Source organism: Myotis brandtii, unplaced genomic scaffold (genome assembly GCF_000412655.1).
Source record: "Myotis brandtii unplaced genomic scaffold, ASM41265v1 scaffold416, whole genome shotgun sequence".
Taxonomy (NCBI): domain Eukaryota; kingdom Metazoa; phylum Chordata; class Mammalia; order Chiroptera; family Vespertilionidae; genus Myotis; species Myotis brandtii.
In genome coordinates, this window is record NW_005365989.1 from 2,232,827 (window position 1) to 2,256,808 (window position 23,982).

Here is a 23,982-nt window from a genome sequence, read left to right on the forward strand (position 1 = left end):
CACTCAAGGGCTCTGTTCTGAGCACCGGGAATACAAATCGACCAATTCCTTGCTCTCAGGGGCTGACATCCTAATCAGGGAAAATAGACAATAAATGAAAAAATAAACAAATATATATTATGCATATGTGGGAGGCATATATATATACATATATATATGTATATATATATGCATGTACATATATATATATACACACACATATACACACATATATAATGTCACATAAATGCTCTGAAGACAAAACAGGAGAGTAATGGATGATGATTTTTTAATTATTTATTTATTTTTTATTGATTTCAGAGAGGAAGGGAGAGGGAGAGAGAGATAGAAACATCAATGATGAGAGAGAATCATTGATTGGCTGCTTCCTGCACACCCCTATTGGGAATCGAGCCTGCAACCCAGGCATGTGCCCTTGACCAGAATTGAACCCAGGACCCTTCAGTCCACAGGCCAATGCTCTATTCACTGAGCCAAACCAGCTAGGGTTGGATGATGATTTTTTAAGGATAAGGTATCAGGGGAGCCCTCTCTGAAAATATGACATTTAAACAATGAAGTGGAAAGGGAACCATGAGCATATTCGGGCTTAGAGCATTCTAGGAAGTGAGAACAGCAAGTGCAAAGGTCCTGAGACAGAGTGTGTCTTGGCGTATACAGATCTGCAAGGAGGCCAGTGTGGTGAGAGCAGAGAGAGTAAGAGAGGGAGAAGAGAGAGAGAGATGGTGGGAGAGGTGAAGTGAGAGGTAGCACGATCGAGCTACCTGGGCAGCCAGGACAGAGGCAGCCTAACTTCACTAGGGCCTCTCTTCTCCTTTCCCAGGGTAGGACGGGCCAAAGCAATGAGGGTGGGGTGTCACAGGGGAGGACTGTCTGGGCTGCAGTCACATCAGATGTGACTGATGGTCCCCAAAGTCTCCATAGCATCCTCCTGGCCTCCCACCACCAGGCCTCTTTGCACACTGTCCTCTCCCTGCCCAGGGCCTCTCATAAGCACACAGCAGACAGTTGGCCTCTCCTGTATCTTGTGGGAGGTACTTGCAGGTGCTAAGCAAAGTCCAGAGGACTAGCAGGTCTTTGGACCCTGGCATCCCCTTCTCCCCTGCTTTTCCCTCATTAGCTGCTTACACTCAGGCTGCCTTAGGCCTGGCCTACCAGGTATATGTGCCAGTTTCAAACCCCCCCGCCCTTTCCTTGAGCTCAGGAATTCAGACTAAAGCAATCTGATTATGTGAAGAAATACCATGTACATCAAAATATGAATTAAGTTTCCATGGAAATGAGTTGCTAGCTTAACATAAGTAAGTCTGTAATTAACTAGACATAGAACAGGAGTTTTTTTCCAGAAGCGTCTTACCTATTTTTCCATGTGGGTAGGTGAACACACACACACACACACACACCTCCATGCTCTAGAAAAACAGGGATCAGGAATCTGGCACCAGCTAGCGACAGATTGCCACTCCGGTTCTAAATGAACTGCCTGCCTCGGCCTCCTTTTCATCTCAAAGGCCATTTGGCATAGCCCCATTCATCTGCACAGACTGTCAGCTTCCCTGCGCTGGACTTCTCCTGTGACCTTCATTTTATTCTCTGCTCGTACCTGAGTGTGGTGGCTGAACTGGATTGATTACAGTTTTAGCCCTGTCTTGTTTTAATTCAAGAGCTAAACGGAGCATTTAAATGAACTCATAGCAGGACTGACTGTCAGAACTCTGAAATCTGGTTAACATTAGTCCCTCGGCAGCCTCACCCCCATTATCACGGCTCTGTCTCCAGGTTGGCTTCTGGGTGATGTTCACGGTTGGTTAAAAATGACATCATTGCCGTGAGTAAGAATAGATTAATGTTCACTTCCATCCATCCATCACTGGAGTTCCTGGGTTCATTAAGTGTGCTCCACGATTTCTCTCCATTTCCCATCATTCATTGAGGGGTCTAATGAACCAGGATGGAGTTTGTCAGTTTCCCCCAGTTTTGACTAGAAGGGACAACAGTTCCTTGGTGCCAGGCACATTTTGCCCCAGAAAGAGAATGTGAGGAGAAGGGGAGAGAAAGGCCTGGCTCAGTGACCTAAATGTCAGAGCACTCTAATGCATCATTTCCACCTACAGACACTACCATTCCTTTCCTTCTGCCCTGGGACTTCAGTCTCATTGCTATTTTTCAGGGAGTCATCTGGCCCCTCCATTCTGTCATTCCACTGTAATTGCCTGTGGTTCTTCTTATGACAAGAGGAAGGAACTTGGGAGAAGTGGCCCAGGCATCCATCAGCCAGGGCCAGATCAGGCATATAACATCACACCCAGGCCCCCATTACATGCTCAAGGGTCTTCTCATTCATCCATTCATCCATTCATCCATCCATCCATCCATCCATCCATCGACCCATTTATTCAATTTATTCAGCAAATATTTATCATTTGCCTTCTATGCTACTGGCACTGTGCCAGGTGCTGGGGTGCTTTAAAATGCATAAGAGGCCCTAGCTGGTTTGGCTCAGTGGATAGAGCATCGGCCTGTGGACTGAAGGGTCTGGGGTTCGATTCCGGTCAAGGGCACATGCCTGGATTGCGGGCTCGATCCCCAGTGGGGGGCATGCAGGAGGCAACCAATCAATGATTCTCTCTCATCATTGATCTTTCTCTCTCTCCCTCTCCCTTCCTCTCTGAAATCAATAAAAAATATATTTAAAAAAATAAAATGCATAAGAGATGTTGTTTTGATTCTAGTATGGTGAGGCCAACAAACAGATCAGGAGATGAATGGCACTGAAAAGACAGTTTGCTGCACCCCATCAGCAGGTCCTAGAGGGTCCGTCTTGATGTGATGGAATACTACACAGCAATAAAAAAGAACAAGCTACAGATACATGCAGCAACATGGACGAATCTCAGAGACATAATGAGGAGTGTAAGAAGCCAGATATTTAAAAAGTCCCATTTAAAAATAAAAAATAAAGAAAAATAAAAAGTCCCATTCATATGAAGTTCAAGAACATCTAAAACTTATAGAAGTCAGAATAGTGGTTATCTCTGACTTAGAAGGGGTACAAGGGAAATTTCTGGGGCTAAAAATGATATCTAAAGTGTTCGGCATGGTTGTTATAAGAAAAGACAGTTTGTTACATACAGTTTCTAAGAGGAGGGACACACCATTCCACACCTCGCGGGGCCACACGGGAAAGCACTAGGCTCAGTCAGGAGGTAGAAGGAATGAGGGGAATGTGTGGACAAAGTCTGCATTGCTGATTTCACAGGAAGGAATGGGAGAGGCGGGGTAAGCAGCCTGGGATTGGATCGTTGGAAGCACTTCAGCAGGCTCTGGGCTCTAGGACTGGTATCCAGTTGCCCAGTACCAGGCCCTCGGGGGGTTAGGGGCAGGAGGAAAATGTCCTGGACTGCCGGAGCCTGATGAAAGAAGAGGGATGGGTTGTGTGGATACAGGATTGGTTAGTTTACATATCAAAATCAGGCTTGCAAACAAGTTGTTTATTGTCTCCAGGAATCAGCTAACCCTGGGAGGGGCAGTCCCTTCCTAGGTCTGCAAAGCCCCAAGATGCTAGCATCATAAAATATAGAAATTTAAAATATGATTAATACAGGGGGTCTCGCAAAATGAGTCTCTGCCCTTAAAGAGCTCACAGACCGCAAAACAAACCATTGCAGTAGAGTTTGATACCATAATGGCACAAGGAGTTGTACCAGTCACCCTTGGGGATGTCTGCCCAGCTCACAGCCTCCCACTCTTGGGAATTATACCCCAAATTGAAAGGAGTAGCAATAGCCAGGTTTGTAGTTCATGACATTGCTAGCCCCTACCCCCCAGTCATAGCTAATTGGACCAAAGAGGACACCTGGTCCCAAGCTTAGCCAATCAAATGTCCTCTCCCACGAATTGGAATTGAGATTCAGAGACTGCTGATCTGTGCAAGTGTAACAGGTAAACCCAGGAGTCAGGAGACAGTCTTCCTTCATCATATAGACCAGTGATCTCAAACCCTGGCTACACAATAGAGCCATCTGGGGAGCTTCTAAGGAATACTTATGCCAGGGTCACAGCTTGGACCACTTACACCAGAATCTCTCAGGGTGGGAGATTCAGGTTTCAGAGCCTGTGTTCCCCACCAGGCTCACCCAACACCCATCAGAACTGAACTCTTGTCCATAGCCCTCTGAGAGCGCCACTGTGTGGAAGTGACATAGGACTCTACTATCATTCATGTGGCTATTCTACATACCATGGACTCATGGAGCATTGCAGTTGGGAACTGGGAGGATTTTTAATCATCGCTCTCCCACTGAGCTTCTAATAAAATGAATGTCCATCAAGGGAAGGTGTGTGCTGGGCCCAAGAACTCAATACATCAATTAACCGAGACATCGTACTTTTAGAGGGGGATGAAGGAGAGGAAAGATGAAGTTTCTGCTCTGGAGGAGTCTCAAGTCAAGCTGTGGAAGGGTTCAGATGTTGATGTACATATATATATATGTAATAAAAGCATATTATGCTAATTAGACCAGATGTCCTTCCAGACATCCTTCCGGACAACTTTCCAGATGAATCTGGGGCTGCATGGGAAGCCCGGGTCCCGGGTACCTACAAGTGGCCCAAGGGAAGCCCGGGTCCCAGGTGCCAGAGGGTCCCGGGTGCCAGAAGGAAGGCCTACTCTTGCACAAATTTCATGCAGCAGGCCTCTAGTATATATATAAATACATATACACATGAGCAGGATGTTTGATTGACAATAGAAAACCAAGTATAATACGTGCGGAACAAATGGTACACCATGTGACCACAAAGGAAAGATCTGGACCAGGAAGACTTCCTGGAGGTGGGGGGTTTAACTTAGTCTTTTGAGGAAAGGTGGGCTTCAAACGGGTGGAAAAGGCAGGCAGCCCACCGCAGGCCCACAGACCAAGGTTACGAGCAGTGTGGGGGCTTGAAGGAGCATCTTCCCTTTCCCACTGAGCCAAACCAGCCCCACCAGGTGTTCTCAGGGCTCTCCCCAACCTACTCTCAGCAGCCCTCCTCAATCTACATTGTCCTCTGTTCATTACTGTCCTCCAGCCTTGGGATTTGTCTCCTTCCCCCACAGGGTGACTTCTTTCCCATCAAGAGAACCAGAGAAACTCATGGGCTTAACTTGTCCCTGATCCAAAGCCAAGAAAGCGCAAGGACCCAGGCAGACCCTCCGACCTCTCCTAGAGCAGGTGTCAGGAGACAAGGCGGCTGATCAGAGAAGACAGAAGACCTGGGCGCTCTCCTGGGCAGATGCCACCTTTCAAAGACCCCGGTTGGTCAAGCACTTGAACTCCCCAGTCAATTCACAGTTGAACCCTGCTTTCCCTTCAAAATAGCTGCTCTAACAGGTAGAGACAGACAAGAGTTTTGCTTCAGTTGCTCAGCATTTCTGGGGAACAAATCCCTAAATGTCCAGGCCCCGGAGCAAGTATAAAACCTAGTCATTCCAGAGAAAGCGTCCTTCCTCCGTTCTATCTCATCCCTCCCCGTCTTGAGAAGAACCAGTCATCCTTGTGAGAGCCCCCAACCCCTCATTCTCCCTCTCCCCATCTCTACCTGGGCCTCTCATTCCTTAGCTACAGTCAACTCCCGAGTTTTTAGCCTAAAATTCTCAAATACCTGCCTGGCCCTTTACAGCCTTCAAACCCATCGCCTCCAGCAGGACTTTCAGGTCAGGAGTGTCCCCTTTCCTTGACCTTGAGGGGGGAGCTCAGATTTCTACACACCCACTTCTTTAAAAACATCCCTTGCCTCCAATAGGTTGAGGCATAAGATAACATCTGGGGACAGACGTCTCTGGGTCCCCTTCGTCATGGGGCTGGGTTCCCTCTCAGCGCAATCCTGACCTCTCTCCAAGGGCGACCCCTCCCCCTCCTCCTGATCCGTTCATGGGCTTTTTTCCACGATGGCAGCTTATTTGCAGCCGTAGGCTTTCCGCTCGGCTCCACTCCTTTCTGCTGCTGTGGAGCAATTTCCCTGCCTCTGGGGATGCAAATGCTCCTCACATGCATTTTTGAAAGACCTTGGGAACCTCTGCATGAATCAGGAGACGCTCATTTATGGTTTTTGAATATTCTGGATAATTTATTTGGTGTCAAGGATCGGGAGCCTGGGCCTTCACTTTTCAACCTGGGCCCTGCAGGGCTCGGCTGCGTGTCCCCTGCATGTTTGTTTCGGTTTGCCCTGAAATGCTAGCCGGCCACCAAGGAGACCTTGATCATTATTCCAAATAGATTTTTCCCTTTTCTGATCACATACTCTTGGGAGGTTTGACACTGAGCCAGGCCTTCTTCCCCTTTTAAAAAACAACAACAGCTAATCTAGAGCTCTTCCTTCCAAGCTGTGCCAGCCCCGGCTCTCACATTTCATCTCGGCCGCTGTCCTTCCTGAGAGTTTGAACAGCGTGTGCCAGCAGCTAGACCTATTCCCGACAACTTCCTGCTGCCTCCCTGCCGGCCAGGGTGGGCAGAACACGGCAAAATGAACCTGATTAGGGTGACACAGTAAAAAACAGCATCTTCCACCTGATCGGTCTCCAGATGCAGCATGTTTGACATTCCCAGGCCCGTCCTACCAGAAATGGCTGCAGAAAAATACAGCTGACATTTTTAGCAATTTGCAGAATGCAGATGCCCGCCCCACCCCCAGGCTTTTTAATATTCTTCTGGCTACGGATGGAGATTCAGATGCATGGTGTCCCCTGCTTTTTGCTCTCTCGGGATGTCCTCTCCCCTGAATCATGTGATCAAGCCCTAAACTCCTGTCCACAGAGGACAATCAGAATGACACCTTTAGTGTTTGTGCCTGATTTTATGGCCTCATGATCTTGTGCCCTTTGGAGTTCAAAGGTCGCATCAGGCAGCAGGCAGGGAGGTTTTTGATGTAACCTCTGAACCTCAGAAAACAAAAGGACAGAGGCCCACAGCGACAATCCATCTAAAAATGGTCATATAAAGAATGCAACTCAATCAGCCCGGAGCATGCAAATCATCAAACATTTTTATGGAGTGCCCTGCTAAATCCAAACTTACAGCCAGAAGAAGGGACACAAACCCCACGATCCCAATACATAAATCAGAGCTCGAGGAAAGCACAGCGATGAGTTTACAATCGGCTCAGAATGGAAGGATTTGCAAGAAGTGATTTATACATTGGTTTCCTCCCCTCCTCCCCCCAGCCCCTGTCCACACACAAGCACACACACTCACACACACACTGGTCAATACCACGCCATCATTTGAAAATCAAGCATTTTCCCCTCCAAAGGTTTGCCCAGTGGCTGAGGCTGCCACGGACAGATACGTGAGGCCTGTCAAAGGCCTAGTGCTTTCCCTGTGGTCACTAGAACCATCCTCAGAGGCAGGCTGAAAGTCCGGGGAGCAGGCAGCTGAGAAAAAAGATGAGGACTTGTCAAATAGGTGAAAGGTTGGCCCCACAAAGCAGGTCACATCCTGCAGAATGGATGTCACCTCCCCTACTGCACAGATTGCCCCTCAATGGTCCTTAATACCTGGCACACATGCCCCCGGCCAGAGGACAGGCTAATTTCTGATTTAATTAGAAATACTATTCAAATTGTTAGGGAGCTGGGTAAGAGATGCTCTCATTTTTCATGACTATTGAAGTTTTAATTCTTTTTTTAATTTCTTTTTATTTTTAAGTATTATTTCTTTAAAACACACACACACACACACACACACACACACACAAAAGCACATGTGTAAGTGCCCTGGCCAGTGTGGCTCAGTTGGCTGGTGTAGCTCCCATGCACCAAAAGGTCACCAGCTCAATTCCGGGTCAAGGCACTTGCCAGGGTTGCTGGCTCGATCCCCAGTAAGGGGCATGCAGGAGTCAGCCAATCAGTGTTTTTCTCTCACATCGATGTTTCTTGCTCCTTCTCCCTTTCTCTCTCTTTCAAATCAATAAAAACATATCCTCAGGTGAGGATTTTAAAAAACAAAGTGAGAATTGGCACAGCCTCCGAGTGTCCTGCATAGTTTCCACGGGTTGAGGGTACAAGGCCACCGTGGCTGAAAAGGCTGGGAGTCAGTTTGTGAGATCAGTGCCTCTTTATACATCCAGAGATGCCCAGAGCGGTGGCACCGCCAGAGGTCACGTGGCTGGTTGGGACTGGTCAGGACAGAGGCCCAGGCTTCTCCATTCCCAGCCATAATAATGGCTACACACTCAGCGACTGCTCTGGTCCAGAGCATTTGCTTTTCACCTGTCATGTCGGTTCATCTTTACAATAAGTTGTGGGTAGACGCCACCCTCCTAATGTCACAGGTGGTACACTGGGAACCAGGATTGGCTCCAGGTTCTGTCGGATTCCAGGCCTGTGCTTAGAACCACCACCTCAGCCCTGAGACCCATGTCTATGCTCTGATCACACAATGCTGCCTCATAAGCGAGAGATGTGAGCCTACCAGACCCTGAGGAGTGTGTGGAGTGGTTTCTAGGAAAGGAAAAAAAGGGTTGTGTAGGGGTTGGATGGTGCACCCCGCCCCCAAATATGTCCACACCCTAACCTCCAGGACCTGGGGATGTGACCAATTTTTGGAAAAGGGTCTTTGTAGATATAATTAAGAATCTCAAGGTGAGATCATCCTGGATTTTCTGGGTGGGCCCTAAATCCAATGGCAAGTGTCCTAATAAGAGATAGAAGAGGAGAAGACACAGATGCAGAAACGCCCACGTAATGAAGGAGAGATGGGAGTGATGCTGCCACAAGCCATGGAACCTGGAGCCACCGGAAGCTGGAAGTGGTAGGGAAGATCCACCCCCAGAACCTTCAGAGGGAACATGGTCCTGCCAACACCTTGACGTTGGACTTCTGGCCTCCAGAATTGTGAAAGGATACATTTCCTTCATTTCTAAGCCACCCAGTGGGTGGCGATTTGTCCCAGCAGCCCTAAGAAACCAAAACCTGGTGGAATGAGGAGTCATGTTCCTTTGGGATGGTGTGGGTCCAGAGGGAGCCGGCCCATCTGTCTGCCACATCACCTACCCTTTTGCCTGAGACCAAAGCGGTAGGTTCTGTGAAACTGAAACCTCCACGCTTCTGGAAAGGATGACAGCATAAAGGCCACCTGCAAAGTTAGCACCAACCCCGAGCCCAGACCTCAACCCGCCATCTTCATGCTCTTTTACCATCGTAATCAAGCTTCCAGGGGTTTGTTCTGGACTGTTATCCCATCTGCCTTTTGCCTAAGGGATCCCATTTCTTTCTCTTAGTAAGACTTGGTAAATGAAACCAGACGTGTTCTGGCCTAAAGTCAAAAACCAGGCCTGAAATGAGCAGGGCGGGAGTGTGTGGGAGAAGGGCTCTTACCTTCAGTGAAGGTTTCCTTTAGGTCCCCATCCCTCCCAAATGTGTGTTAAATGTCATTAGACTTACAAAACTTATGTTTCCATGGAAATGTTTAGAAACATGCCTCTTACATGAAGCATGGTCCATGGTACGCGTTGCCTGTTGAACTCTTGGGTTATGAGACGAAGGACAGAGGAGCTGGCCTTCCTTACAAGCCGGCTCTGGGACAGCTCACACCAATGACATGACTGAATGCTCCTCCTCACTTCACTGCTGATGGACTGAACCATCCTTCCCTGTACCTACTCTTCTCGTCTATAAATTGGAAGGCCACCTACCCCAGGTGAAGGCAGGTTAACAAAGGAATGACAATCTGCTTCTTAAGCTGTGTGCTGTGGACACAGATGTTCTTTTGATTGTCATCCTAGACTCTGTGTCTCAATCTTTCCCAACCTTTTCCAGGTAGAACACAGGTCAGATCCTGCTTTGTTTATGCTGCTCCGAGGAGCCCTGCTCCGGGTGGCCAGATGTGAACTGCCCGGGATGTCAGGCCACCTCAGGCCACACCTAGACAACCCACAAACACACAACCAGCACAATGAAAAACCTGCCCAAGCCCAAGAGTCAGGAGGCTCTCTCTGCCTTATATATGTTATTTTTTGTGTCCATTCAATATTTAATAAGCCCAGTCTTTTTTTAAATTGACTCTCAATCCTCAGAAGCAAATCTTGGAAATAATAAAAATATTTGAAGATACCTCCAAAGCAAATAAGAGGAGAGTAGAGGTTTTTAAAAATAAAAGCTTATACTAAGATTTTTGACAAAATGAAATCACCATAATGAAAATTCTCTGGGACTCTGCTTGGATGGTGCTGAGAATTAGCCACCTCTCCTTGGACATGACGGGAAATCCTTGTGGAAATGTAGTTTCAGGACTATGTATATAAAAGCCCAACTTTCCTCCACTTTCAGAATAAAGGCTCCTTTCCTCCAGCCTCCAACTGCCCCCACCTTCAGGGGCACACATGTGGGTGCCCACAGGCAAGCACACACACAATGAACCAAGAAAGGAAGTAATGAGAGCCCACTAATGGATTGGCTTAAGTATAGAACAACATCCCATCACTGTCCTAGAAAATAATCAATCAAGCACTTAATTTTAAACATAAAAGTAAGCTGCCAGGAGACTGTTAATAGATAACCAAATAAATTAACAATTGTAGGTGGGATTTGAAACCAGGTTGGATGGCCTCTCCACTGAGCTCCGAGCCCATGCACATAAAGGGTCTCCCCAGCTTGGCACTTGATCTCACACTGTTTCAAAGTGGGAAATCTTCTTTTAGCCAATATCCCTTCTCAGCAGGCTTGTCACTTCAGGGAATTGTCCTTTGTGCGTCTTCCATAAATTTTATAACACCACTACTTTAAAATATTGATGGGCAACTTGGCCTTGGCCCAGGCCTGCAGTGGATTACTGTGGACATGAAAACCTTCAGGAGCGTAGAAGCAGGAAGAAACACATTCCCCGCTGACCTTTCTTAAAGGGACAATTGTGCAAATGCAGTGGTCACCTGAGCTGGAGGCCTGCCTGGCTCTGATGGACAGCTCTGCCCTCTGGGAGCCGGCTCAGAGCCACGCAGGGACAGGGGAACATGGGGGACACACAGGCAAGTAAGTGCTCAGGTACCTGCAGACCCATAAAGAGTAAGTGAAATCCACACATAATCCCCCTGGCTGTTTTCACCTGAAACTCAACTTTCTCCCAACATTCAAACTCTGCAAAGTTATTGATGAATCAGGATTGACAACTTTATAGTCTGGCTCTCCTCCCTCTACCCATGACCCACTTAGGGCAAGTGACCAAAAGTAAACAGCAACAAGGAACATAAAAGGCAGGACCGGAGAATTGATCCCTGGTTCCTAGAGGCTCTGTGAGAGCTCTGAACTTCTACTATCACATCCATTCTGCCACCGCACTTGCTTCATAATACTCCCCAAAAAAACAACACATAAAGTTCCAGCACCTCCAATAAAGTCACCGCTGAGAAGAGTATAGCAATCATCTGCTAACCAGTGAATAACACAAGTAATACTGCACCTTTAACACAAACACACACACACACACACACACACACACACACACACACACAGAAGCACTGTACTACATGAATTATGCATGTGATCTCATATAATCCTTATTTTTAAAATCTGCAAAAATATCCTTTGATCCAGAAAATCCACTTCTAAAAATGTTTCCTATGGAAATGATGTAAGATAAGTTCAAGGATTTTTTAAAATATATTTTTTATTGATTTCAGAGAGAGGAAGTGAGAAGGAGAGAGAGAGAGAAACATTAATGATGGGAGAGAATGAGAAAGAATGATTGATCGGCTACCTCCTGCATGCACCCTACTGGGGATCGATACCACAACCTGGGCATGTACCCTGACCGAGAATCAAACTGTGATCTCCTGGTTTATGGGTCGACAGTTAACCACTGAGCCACACCAGCTGGGCCATTCAAAGATTTTTTTTTTTGTCTACAGGATGTTTATCGAATACAAGCAAAAAATGAAAATGATAGAAAGTTCCAATAATCAAAAGGAGTAAACAAATTACAACAGCTCCATAAAATATAATATTGTGCAGCTATTTAAAACTATGCTGTAAAAGAATATATATTGACAAATAAAATATGCCCACGAGATATTCAGCAAGCAATTTAGAGTATTAAGAATAGGAATGATATGGATATTTTTATAGATTCAGAGTATGTTATGCACATGCATAAAATGTGTGAGACAAGCGTCATCACGATTATAAGATTATGAGTGATTATGGGCATCATAAGATTATGGGTGATTTTTCCCTTATATTCATTTGTCTCACTTTCTAATTTTTTATAATTTGTTATAAGACAAATATTTTTTAAAATTTTGACCTAGGTACTATGTCCAAATAGTCCTAGATGTTAATTAGCTTAATAACAGCCCATCACAGATACAAAGCCCTTTCTGTCTAAAACATGGTTTTATGCACTGTCTTAGCTGATCCCCGCAGCAACCTTTACAAGTGGACAGAGCAGAGGTTTTAGAATCCTGGAGATCTTCAAATATACAAAAATAATTAGAGAGGATGGTACAAAGAACCCAGAGCCCCCCTCCCCTGGAGCAGGCAGCATGCAGGCCTCTCTGCAGAAGGGCTGGCCCTGGCTGCGTTCACAGGCGCTGGCTCCCAGCTCGCTCTCTCTCTGTCCACTGATTGCAGCTCCCATTGCTGCACCCGAGGCTCTGAAAACAATCGGCCTCGCTCTTTCTTTGGCTTTCCCCATCCCCATGAGTGCTTAGGTTCTCCAGGATTCTGCTCTGCTCGGGACAGGAACTGGGGGAGAGAACATTCGAGAATACATGGTAAGCAAAGTCTCTGACATAAGAGCCAGGAGTGTGATGAAGCTGCTTGTACTGGCTCCAGAAAGCCATCTATTGGCGTCTCTTCCCAGCTCTGCCATCAGTGACACCACCATGGTAGCCTGGAATCTGCCGTGGTGAGAGTCTTTATACCATGGAAATCGGCAAACGCTATAAATCAGGGTCCTTTCCCCCAGAGAGCCAGTTGTTAAACAGTTACCAGCATACCACCGCATACTCTCAGAAATAGAAATCCATATATTGAAATGAGGGTCAATCTTTCCAGACCCCAGCTTTAAGCAGGGCTATGCCTGCATAGACTAAGGCAGGATGTGAATCTTGTTTGAAAATGATAACATATTACGCAGAAAACTGTTTCAATATTTACACACCTTGACAATTTGCCTACTCTTCACCCTCCTTGTGGCCACTTAAATGTTTCTTCTTGCTGTGTTCTCTTCAGAGCCAAAGAAAGACCATCTAGTCATTAGATCCTAGTGCTTTGCTTTCTAAACTTGATGGGCCCAAACCAGGATTAGAACAAGAATGCCCTGCTCGACGCCAAGTAGGTGCCGTGTCCGTGTCAGACAACTCCAGGGCCTTGGCCCTGAGATTGACCCCTGGGGGAGGCGGCTAGTTTGCCGCTTCTCTGGCTCCCGGCCCCCGTGGGCCACCTCCAGAGGCTCCCTGAACCCCCTCACCTCCAGAGGCTCCCTGAACCCCTCCAGAGGCTCCCTGAACCCCCTCCAGAGGCTCCCTGAGCCACCTCACCTCCAGAGGCTCCCTGAACCCCCTCTGCTCCTCCTGCACTGGCTCGTGGATGACTCAGCTGAGAGTGAAACCTGATCAGGAGATAATCTGGCACAGATGGTGCTAACGGACGGAAATAACAGGCAGAAGCAGGGGCAGCCTGTCTCCTTGGTCTGGGGAAGTCCAGCTCAGTTATTTTGAGAAGCACTGGTAACCCGCGCTGCCACACACCCTGGAAATGCTACCTCGCTCGCTCAGCCACAGTCAAAGGCAGGGTGAGACATGCCGCTCTTAGGCAGGTGAGGCCGGCTCCGCTGGGTACCTGGCCCTGGGGGATACGGAGGGATCAGCATAAAGCCCTGAAGATTTCCCTAGCTCCTGGGGATCAAAGGATTGAGGCAAAGGATAACCTGGGTCTGCAATCGGAAGAAAGCAGCGCAGAAGCACGGAGAGGCAGCCAAGCTGGGGCGCAGGTGGGTCTGAGCGAGGAAGTGGCGGCAGAGAGGAGCCGCCTCTGTTCTGGTCACGTTCTGAGGCAGAGGAAGAGGTTGGGATTCACTGTTTGACACAGTTTTGGGTTGTGTGTGTTTTCTTTCCGCCAAGGACTTGACATGAGAAAGACACCAATGGAAAACTGCTCGTCTGCAGAGCCCAGCCCAGGGAAAAGATTGCTCTGCTTCAGGAACAGTAGGAGCCCTGAAACCGGAGCGGTGGGGAGAGTATGGTGTCCACGCAGGCCTGAGAGGGCCCTGGGGTTCAGTGAGGACACCCCAATGCTGGGTCGCTCTGGGCACTGTGCTCCACCTCAGTCTCTGGCTGTCACGGGTGTCCTAAGGTCTGGCCCACAGGAGGCACGGATGGAAGAAACCACCCCTGCGAGACCAGAGAACCACAGCTGATCATCGGAGGGAGACTCTTGTCCCCGTGAGCCTGGGCCCTCGCTGACAGGCTCCAGGGCCCTGTGAGATGAGAAATGGGAGGAAACCTGCTCTTCAGACTTTCACCATCTGAGGGTTCTTCTCAGGGATTCTGTTAGTGCAGCAGGCCCATGGGGTTTTGTTGGAGACAATTGGAATCTTACTAAAAAGATTAAAATATCTAGTCACTGTGGGGTAGCTTCCACTCTAAATAGACAGTGATGTATAGAGAGAGCTGCCCCTCTCTCTATAATGAATCTGGAGAACAATACAAGTGTGCGGTCCACATATATCATTTCCATCATCCCAGAAAATGTCCCTGTAAGGCAGTGGTGTGCTGGGAAATGGTCACCAACCAGCTCTCTGAGAAAACCACCAATGCATGTATGTGTGGGTGTATGTTTGCTATAAATTTTACATATAAAAGAGGTAGGAAATGCAATTCACAAATAATAATAAAGCACAATGCTCTTTACTTTGAATTCCATGTAGTCGCTGGATTCTCAAAGAATGATTTGTTGATTTTTACAGCCAACAAATCTGTAGCCAGCCTATGTTGTAACCGATCAACCATGTAGTACTGACATGAATGTTTACATTAATATCAATGTTTACATTAATGATAATGCAAACGTGAAACAGCATCTTTGTATGTGGAAACTTCAGTTGGATAAGTCAGATAATAGTTTTCAAATAATGGAAGGTTCTAGTTTTAGTGCAATTCACAATGTAATGTCTACAGACACAACATTTAATCTGCATTATTAACATTTTTTCCATCACTTTCTTAAGTCTAGATAAGCAACAAATCAAGTACTCATTTGTAGTATTTGCTGAATTCCACAATATAACAGCTGATTTCAAGCCACCAATGGGATGTCTCTAAAGTTGGAAAGAGGCACAGAAGCTGGTCATTATATAGTACTAGAGGCCTGGTGCACAAAATTTGTGCACGGGTAGGGTCCCTAGGCCTGGCCAGTGATCAGGGCCAATCGGGGCCTTCCAGCTGCCGACCGGGGCCTTGCTTCTTTCCGTGCCACCCCCTGGTGGTCAGTGAATGTCATAGGGAGCGATTGAACTCCTGGTCTCCTAGTCGAACTCCTGAGGGAACACTTTGCATATTAGCCTTTCATATATATAGATTTCTACCATGTAGGTCCAATAGACATATGTAACCTCTACAGCAAAGATGATAAAGTATAGTAAAGTAATTGGAAAGTGGTGAAATTTGTTACCTTTGTTTTTAATACAATTTAATTGTAAGTTATAGAATTTTTAATGAATGCTGTTTCACACCAGAAAATTTAACAATTGACTCTCATGATCCAGCATATCCCTGCTTGTAGGTTTGTGCAGCCTATTGTGTCCTATATATATAATTTTTTAAATGAGGAAAAGATAGAAATACAGAACACTTTATAAATTCTCAGGGTAAAATCTGTAATTTCTTTTTTAAATTAATTTATTTTGTTTTTTAAACATATTTTATTGATTTTTTTTACAGAGAAGAAGGGAGAGGGGTAGAGAGTTAGAAACACTCTCTCAACATTGATGTTTCCATTTCTCTCTCTCTTTTTCTCTCTCCTTCTTCCTTCCTCTCTGAAATCAATAAAAATGTATTTTTTTTAAAAAGAACAATTGCTGAGTTTGTCCTACCAAATGGTACCCTCACATATGACCCTTACCCATCTTTGGTTAATAAGTGAAAGGTAACACTTCTTAGAACTAATGCCTGGACAGTTATCCCAATAAATCCCCCTTAGCCTCTTGCTACAAAGGCCAGTCATGTCCCAACTCAGAATCAATGATATTACTACAGATAGCTCCAGGGTAATTTGGAAGCTTCCTTAGCAAATGAGGGGACTCAGGTACCCTCTCAAGAGCTCTTAATTGGAGTTTTCTATAACATCTCTATGATAATATATTTGACTCTAAAGCAGTCCAAGTGAGGTAAGCCCTCAGGAAATGTCCTGAAGGGGGGAGAATGGCCACAAGTATAACCTGCCCTCAGCACCAGGCCACTAACCCAGAGAATTCAATTCTTGTGGGACGGTCACTCAAAGTCTGCTTTGAACCTACTCCCCAAAAAGCTGATGGAAACAGATGAGGAAAATTCTAAAGAACTACCTTGTACTTTCTCTAGAAACATAATCTATGAATAGCAAAACCAATTTGAAAAAAATATAGATGCTACTTAAATTTCAGAGCCATTATCAGTGTGAGCAAACTATGAACTTAGAGTGGACAAGCATTACAAAGTAAGTCCTTATTCAATAATTTTGATTGTTAACTAATTTGGATTAGTTTTGATTTAACAGCATGAATCAAAATGGTTAAAACCTTAATAATGTCATAATATTGATTAATATAGTAAATCCTGAATATAGAAGATCTATGACTCCATTAATACTTCCACTTCATGAACAGGATTTTTACAAAATCAAAGCAATGCTCTTTTGAAGAACAAAGTTTTAGGAAAATGAGGAAAAGACAAAGTATCATTACAAATTCATTATGGATCTATCAGAGACTTTTTTAATCCATTCAAATCCAAATACAGAAGATCAGACTCTGATCCTATATTATTTCTACATTTTTAGAACTTTTCACTCAAATTCAAGGTTACAATGGCCTTAAAAACACCCACAGGAAAAGGATGACATGAATGATAATATGATGTACTAGCTGTTGCATTAGAGTGGTTATTTTTCTTTTCTCTACTTTTCAAATTTCCTATTGCATGTAATATAATTTTGTAATTAAAATCGTAAATTAGGAAAATTCAAGGTTACAAAACACAGTTAACTTTATAAAAATAATTCTTCAAACAATGTGCAGAAAGGAGACAGTCAACCAAGATAAAGAAGACGGTTGAGGGAAAGGTCCACGGGTCCTGGGAGGAGCTTGAACAGTGAATGGCATCACCAGCGTTCCCCGGCTTCGAGTCCTCGGAGACAAGAGGCAGCGGGAGCCCCGTTCCCATGGCACAGATTCCCTCCAGCCACCGATGACAGAGGCTCGATTTTCACACGCTTATTAGTCTTGTGTGCCTCGGAATCTCAGAGCACTTTTGGAGTCTGCCTTGATTTGGTTTGATGGTGAGGAAAGAGAGGTTCACACACTAGAACCAAATGACCATGGAAGGTCACAGCACTGGCAAAAGTGGCCCTTACCAGCCTCACCAGCATTCTGTAACCCATGGGCCTAGGAAAGATTAGGTAACATTTCTTTTTAAAATTATATTGCATTTGCTCAACTATGTTCACTTAAAAACAAAACAAAAAACAACAACTATATGCATGAGACCTGTAAGCAGACCTCATTCACACTGACAGCCCACAGCCGGGACTCTCCGTCCCCTTGCAGGTTTTTTTGGGGGCAATAAAACCAAAATCTATATTTAAAATATGTGTGTCTCTCATAAGATACATTTTTAAAATTCAGTGTTTAAATAGCATAGTGGCCATTCCAAATGAGAAACTTTTGTTTACTAATATGTGTTTACTACATTGGCATATAAAGTAGAAAACCCTCAATCAGGATTTCAGAGTCGTTCCACAAGAAATCACACGATGTGTGCCCAAAGGCTGCACGTGCTCTAATGTGACCTCCTTCCTCAGGCTCTAAATGCGTCCTCCGAGTCGGAGGTATGTGCAGGTTGGCATCTGCCTAATCCCACGGGGTCCTCTGGCGGGTGTCACAGCTGCTGGTTGGTGAAGAAGGATTTAGTCTCCCTGCAGACAGGATTTACGCAGAGCGGGCAGCTCAGAACCAGCTGCTTGGAGCACAGCTCGTTTGATTGGATGTGTGAGTGCACCAAATCGGCCAGGGCCTGCAAGGCGGGTGACAAGAGGCAAAGATTCATCAGAACAAAAAGTCTGCTGTCTCCCCCATCCATGCATTTCCTCTCCCATCTGTCCTGATAATCACTATGGCTTGGGGTTTCTTTTAATCTGAATTATGAACCCTTTGAACCACATTCTATAATATCTTTCTCTCCCAAGCATCCTCAGCTTGGAGAAAACTTAAAATAGAGACTTTTAGAGAGTGAAATCTTCTTCCCCCGCCCGCTAAACCTCGTTGGTCTCTGAAAGGCAGATTTTAAATCAGACAGTGGTAGGTGGATAGAAGTCAGAAAATGGGGGCTATCTAAAGGAAAAAGGAGTGAGAGGATAAGGATTTCGATTTTATTTTTGTAATTAATTGGACCTCAAAATGTTCTAATATGTGAGAAAAACCAATATTCTGAGCGAGTTTCTCAGAGGATTACTCTCTGATATGTTCTACTAAAAGGTTTGTAACTCCAGAGATACCTCAGAGAACAATGGATTTCCATTAAGAGACTCGGATCTTCTGATGTTTTCAACTCCACACTGAATCAAATGAGAAAAGGGAGGAAAAACACATACACGTTTTATTTTCCTTGTGAGTTTTTTTAAAGAAACTGACTGCTACGGAACACACGCACGCACACACACACACAATTCAAAGTCTTACTTCAAAAGAATTCTAACATTGCTCAGAAATGAAACATTCACAGGACCATGCCATATGCTGATTTCCAACCATTATCATAAAATGGCTCTTCAATTTCTATTCCTCCCCCTACCCAGCACCTTCCCATAGGTGCTTTGTTTCCAAACCATTTTTGAGGGTGTATTTGATAGAATTCCCAAGTAATTTTAGTCTGCTTACCACTCTTCTTTTTAATTGTATCTTTCTAATGCACACCTTTATAGACTCTACCTAAGCAGAATGTTGACATAAGTATATTTTTATACCTGTTTTGATTCCAAGTGTCAAAAGAGGTAAATTAATTTAATGAAATTGAACCTAGATGGGATTCAATTTAGAGTTGGGATTTTATACCCTTACATTTTAAAAATCTAAAATAAAAATCTGAGCATTGTTTCAGTATCATCCCTGCTCTCCTCTCCAAAAATATCTAGTTAATTATCCCCCAAATAAGTGAAAAATATCTCATTATTATTTATTCAGGTAGTTAGGATCTTCTCTTTCCCTTTCCAAAATGCTGATGGCTTTATCTTTTAAGTCAGCACTAACATCAGAAGACTGGTATGGGGGAAATGCTGAGGTTCAGCAAACACACAGTTCTCAACAAGAGACTGTAGTCTAAAACTTCATGGAGAAGCCGTACCAGCAGGGTAACCAGAGGTGGCCAAGTGTCTCAGACACTGCTGATGGGAGCATTAAAGGACACATTTCTGTAGGGAAATGAGGTAAAATATGTCAACATTTACATTCCATTTCTAGGAATGTATCCTCAGAAAATAATGGGAAAAATAAAAAAGGAAATGTTTATCACAGAGCAGTATATGATGGTAAAAAATTAGAAACATCTTTAATGTGTACTAATTAAGAATTTGTTAAAAATGATTACTTAGATATAATTATTTATTGATATGGGTCCATAATATATTTTTAAGAAAAAAAAGGCTACAAAATATTAGGAATAAAATACCATTTTGTTAAACATGTAGAAGAATAACATTTTAATTAAAATATACACACACACATATAGAGGAAAAAGAGGTCTTATTTCTACCAAAGAATTAACATATTATGCTTGAAGGGTAGGATTCTGAGTGAGTTCTACTCTCAATGTTATACTTCTCTCAACTGTCTGAGCTCTATTATTTTTATTATCAAAAAGCAGTAAAGTTATTTCTATTTGAGGAAAACATTCAAACTACTTTTCAAAGAAAAGTTAGTTGTTTTAAACAGTATATTCTCCCATCAAAATAATAAAATAAATTGTAGCTAGATGGTTGTCTTTATTCTCTATATGGACTAATTTATTGGTCACTAATAATCCATGGATTACTAAGATGTGTTTACTAAGGAAAGACCTCAGTTTAGTAAAATGAATGAATGTGAATTACCATTCAATACAAACAAAAAAGTACACGCTGCACTTAAGCCTTTTCAGCAAGCTCACAGTTAGCCTAGGTCATGGTGGCATAGAGAAGGCATCATTAAATGAAATCCATGGACAGCCCTGAAACCTCATTTTAGCCAATTACAACGTCCCCATAAATTCTTTATCAGAACTACTGACACGTAATTTAGGCACCCTCTAACTTCATCAGCACTTGATTGATGGCCTGCATGTACACAAAAACCTGTGGGGCTGGGTACTGGCTGAAGCTCGCCTCCAACCCACTCTCCACCCGGCCCTGCACCTGCCACCCCGTCCCAGAGAGGGTGAAGGATCCTTCGAGGCCAGGCCTCCATCAATCACACTGGATGACCAGGGACAGGAGTTCTGGCAGAAGATGGGGGGAGGGCTTCCTGGTCCCAGCGCCTCCACAATTCCCACAGAAACAATGCTATAAATTGGACTCAGATTTCAGGCTGACCCTCAGGAGCCGAGAGATGGTGAGCCATAGTTTTTCTCCACTCTGAACAACAATTCACATCCATCTTACATTACAAGACACTAAGCATAGTATTTGTTATTTCAATAATCAGATTGATAGCAACACAGGAGTAAACAGCTAATTAAGTGCATAAAAAAAGGTGGTTGAGAAAATTACATGCTCTTTTCCTAAATGACGATGACTCTTCTATGCCTCCGAAACCCAAGGGACACTATTAAGTGAAGAAAAGGAATTATATAACAATAAAATCTTTTTCTTCCAGATTGGTGAGAAGTGCAATTATTTTTTCTTAAGGAAATGTAGTGTTTATTACTTTCAAGTGGTACAATACCCAAATTAAACACAGTGACGCTGCCCACAATGGGCCCAGTTTCAGAACGGCACAAAAGTGCTTCCCCACCGCGGAAGTGGGACTGACTGAATGTGGTCAGATTTCTTACTCAGATTAAGTATTATTCGGAGCAAGGAGGACAGAGTACCTGCACACACATATACCACGCAGTATTTTTGAATGACACAATTAGATCCCGACAGACAGTTTCCCTTTAAAACCAATCGCAGTGGGATTAATAAGGCAGACGGCAGCGTTACCTCGTTAGCTAGAACTTGAGAGTACTCGATGTCCAGTTCATACAGTGTTTCAATGTGGTCGCTGGTAAACGCAATGGGGACCAGGAGGATATTCTTCCACCCCCGCTCGCAAAGCCCTCTGATGGTCTCGTCTGTCTGAGGACCCAGCCAGGGCATCGGACCAACCTAGGAGAAAGGAGGATGCGTGCCCAATGGCCCCACTTCTCCCGCTGTCGGGCCCCGCACTGCCCAGGCACACACACCTTCCTTGAGAGCAAGGGCCGTGCTTTCCACCTGCTTTAATGGGTTTTGGTATTTCCACATTGAAGCTGGAATCCTTCTAGAAATTGGCAGGCTATAAATACCAGTTCTGTCACTACAACTGGAAATAATACAGTGAGTCACTGGAGCTCAGCTAGTCACTCGATTTCCCCTCCCGTCAGACTGGCGGGCAGAGTTCTTTCTGCCCACGGTAAGCCATCAGGTTACACACAGTCTGTGTGTATGAAAGGGCCAAATCTCACCGTTTCATAACTAAGTCCTAAAATAGGTGTCCTCGAAAGAGCCAACTGCCTGCAACGTGCGGAAGCCACCCACCTTGGACTGCCAAACCAGCCGGTAGGGGTTGGAGTAACCCAGCTTCTCCATGACTTTCTGGACAGTGGCGCCCACCTCCTGAGGGTAGGGGTCCCCTCTGTTGACCACCTGCAGCAGAGACACATGGGTGTTCGGTCACAACCTTGTGAAGGGTTCCAAGAGCCTGGGACGCGCAGTTGAAGGAGGTAAGCCCTGGACCGGAGTCCTCCCCTTCTGTCTTCTGCACTAAAGACAACACAATCTGAGCTCAATCGCCAAACTTCCTTGGATCCACTTCTTCATTGGCCAAGGGTCAATCATCTCTAAGGACCCTAAGAAAAGGTCAAATTCTATGCCCCACGTTATCCGTGGGAAACTGACAATGTGTAACGATGGAGGATGGGTCTCTACGTGCCCCCATCTGAAACAGGGCAATGAATGACACAGAGCTGGACAGGAGTCAATATGGGATGAGACTTCTACCTTGGTAGTCACTGGAGTGGCTGACTTTGGAAAGGAATTGAAAGAAGACTGTGTATAGAACTGAGCTTATGGGGTTCAGGGAAAGAAAAGGGGAAACGCCAGTGGAATAAGAGAGACGAGAGAAGCAGCTCATGGGCTCAGATTCCAAGGTCCTGAAGGATATGACCGGTGCCTTCTTTTCTTTTTTTACCTATGCCTTCCAATTCCTCTTCCTGCAACAATGGACTACAGACTAATGCTTTGTGTACAGCGAATGTCTGATAAACGCTTCTGACGGTCAGAACAGCTTAATACCTTGAAAGTGTTTAATAAAATTGTATTTTTACCACTTTAATATTTAGTTTCATGCTGACTCCCTAACACTCTTACCCTGCTGTATTTCTCCTCAATGTAACACTTATTACCTCCTAAAATACCACAATATTTTCTTATGTATTATGTTTATTATCTGTTTCCCCCACTCGCTGGGGGCAAAGATTTATATCTATTTTGTTCATTCCCAGATCCTGTGAATGAACCGGATAGAACCGTGGATAGAACAGTGTCTGAAATATAGTAGGTGCTCAATAAATACTGCTGACATGAAATACTGATGAACTATTTTATGATCTACTAAAAATTAGTTAAAAAGCCATTAGAAAGATAAATGTAGAAGGAATGAGGGAAATATAAAATCACCATCAGAGCAGCACAGAAATAATTGCTACAGGCAAGATCCAGCGATGGATGCTAAAATTGCAGGGCAAAAATATGTGAAATAAGACACTTGGGTAGTCTCAAAGACTCTCCCCTAAGATATTTTTTAATTACAAAAAGGAAAAGAATGACTGCGCCATGGACAATCCAGTAGACACCACCTTTGACAAATGACCAACGATCATAACACCAGCAGGAAGGCACACCTGTCATCACCTACCCGAGATGATGCTCTGAGGAGGACAGGTCACCCCTGGGGTATCCTTCCTTCCAAGGCACAACCTCTGTGTAATCATGAGGAAACACCAGACACGTCCAAACAGGAGAGCATGCTACATCACAGCTGACGCTCTACAGAATCACTCTTCACAACTATCAAGGTCATGAAAGACAAAGACAGATGGGAGGACACAAGGAGACAGGACAACTGAATGTGAGGAGGGGTCCTGGGTTGGGTCGGGAACAGAGAAAGGACCTGGTGGAAGAAGTGAACCCCGAGGAGAGCCTGGCCTTCGGTTAGCAGTACTGCCCATAGTTCAGGTCTTGTTCTGACCACTGCACTATGGTTATGTGAGGCGTCAACCTCAGGCATAGCCATGTGAAGGGGATGTGGCACTATTTTTGCAAATATTCTGTAAGTCTAAAATGTTTTCAAATAGTACGTTCTTTAAAAAGCCATGAAGCGGGGGAGGGGAGTGTAGGGGTAAGAATAGCTGCTACATCCATTTTCTTCCTCGGCAACCCCACGCTCCCCCCGACCCCTTTCTTATCCTCATAACTTCATGGCATTCCTCAGTCCCACACAGAACCCTGGGCAGCAAAAAAAACCTGGGAGCAGCATGCTCAGA

At 44.9% G+C, this 23,982-nt stretch overlaps 1 protein-coding gene across 1 annotated transcript in view; it reads right to left on the reverse strand.

The window, feature by feature from the left end:
• Positions 1–16,920: 16,920 nt before the first annotated feature.
• The window catches only part of FECH (ferrochelatase), a 33,458-nt gene continuing 26,396 nt past the window's right edge, over positions 16,921–23,982 (reverse strand). Inside the window, exons 8-11 of the mRNA XM_005873645.2 lie at positions 21,977–22,084; positions 21,401–21,565; positions 18,722–18,781; positions 16,921–18,240 (exon numbers count right to left, since the gene is read on the reverse strand). Of these exons, the coding sequence (XP_005873707.1) occupies positions 18,106–18,240; positions 18,722–18,781; positions 21,401–21,565; positions 21,977–22,084 (468 nt within the window). The 3' untranslated portion in view covers positions 16,921–18,105. The remainder of the gene's footprint in view (positions 18,241–18,721; positions 18,782–21,400; positions 21,566–21,976; positions 22,085–23,982) is intronic.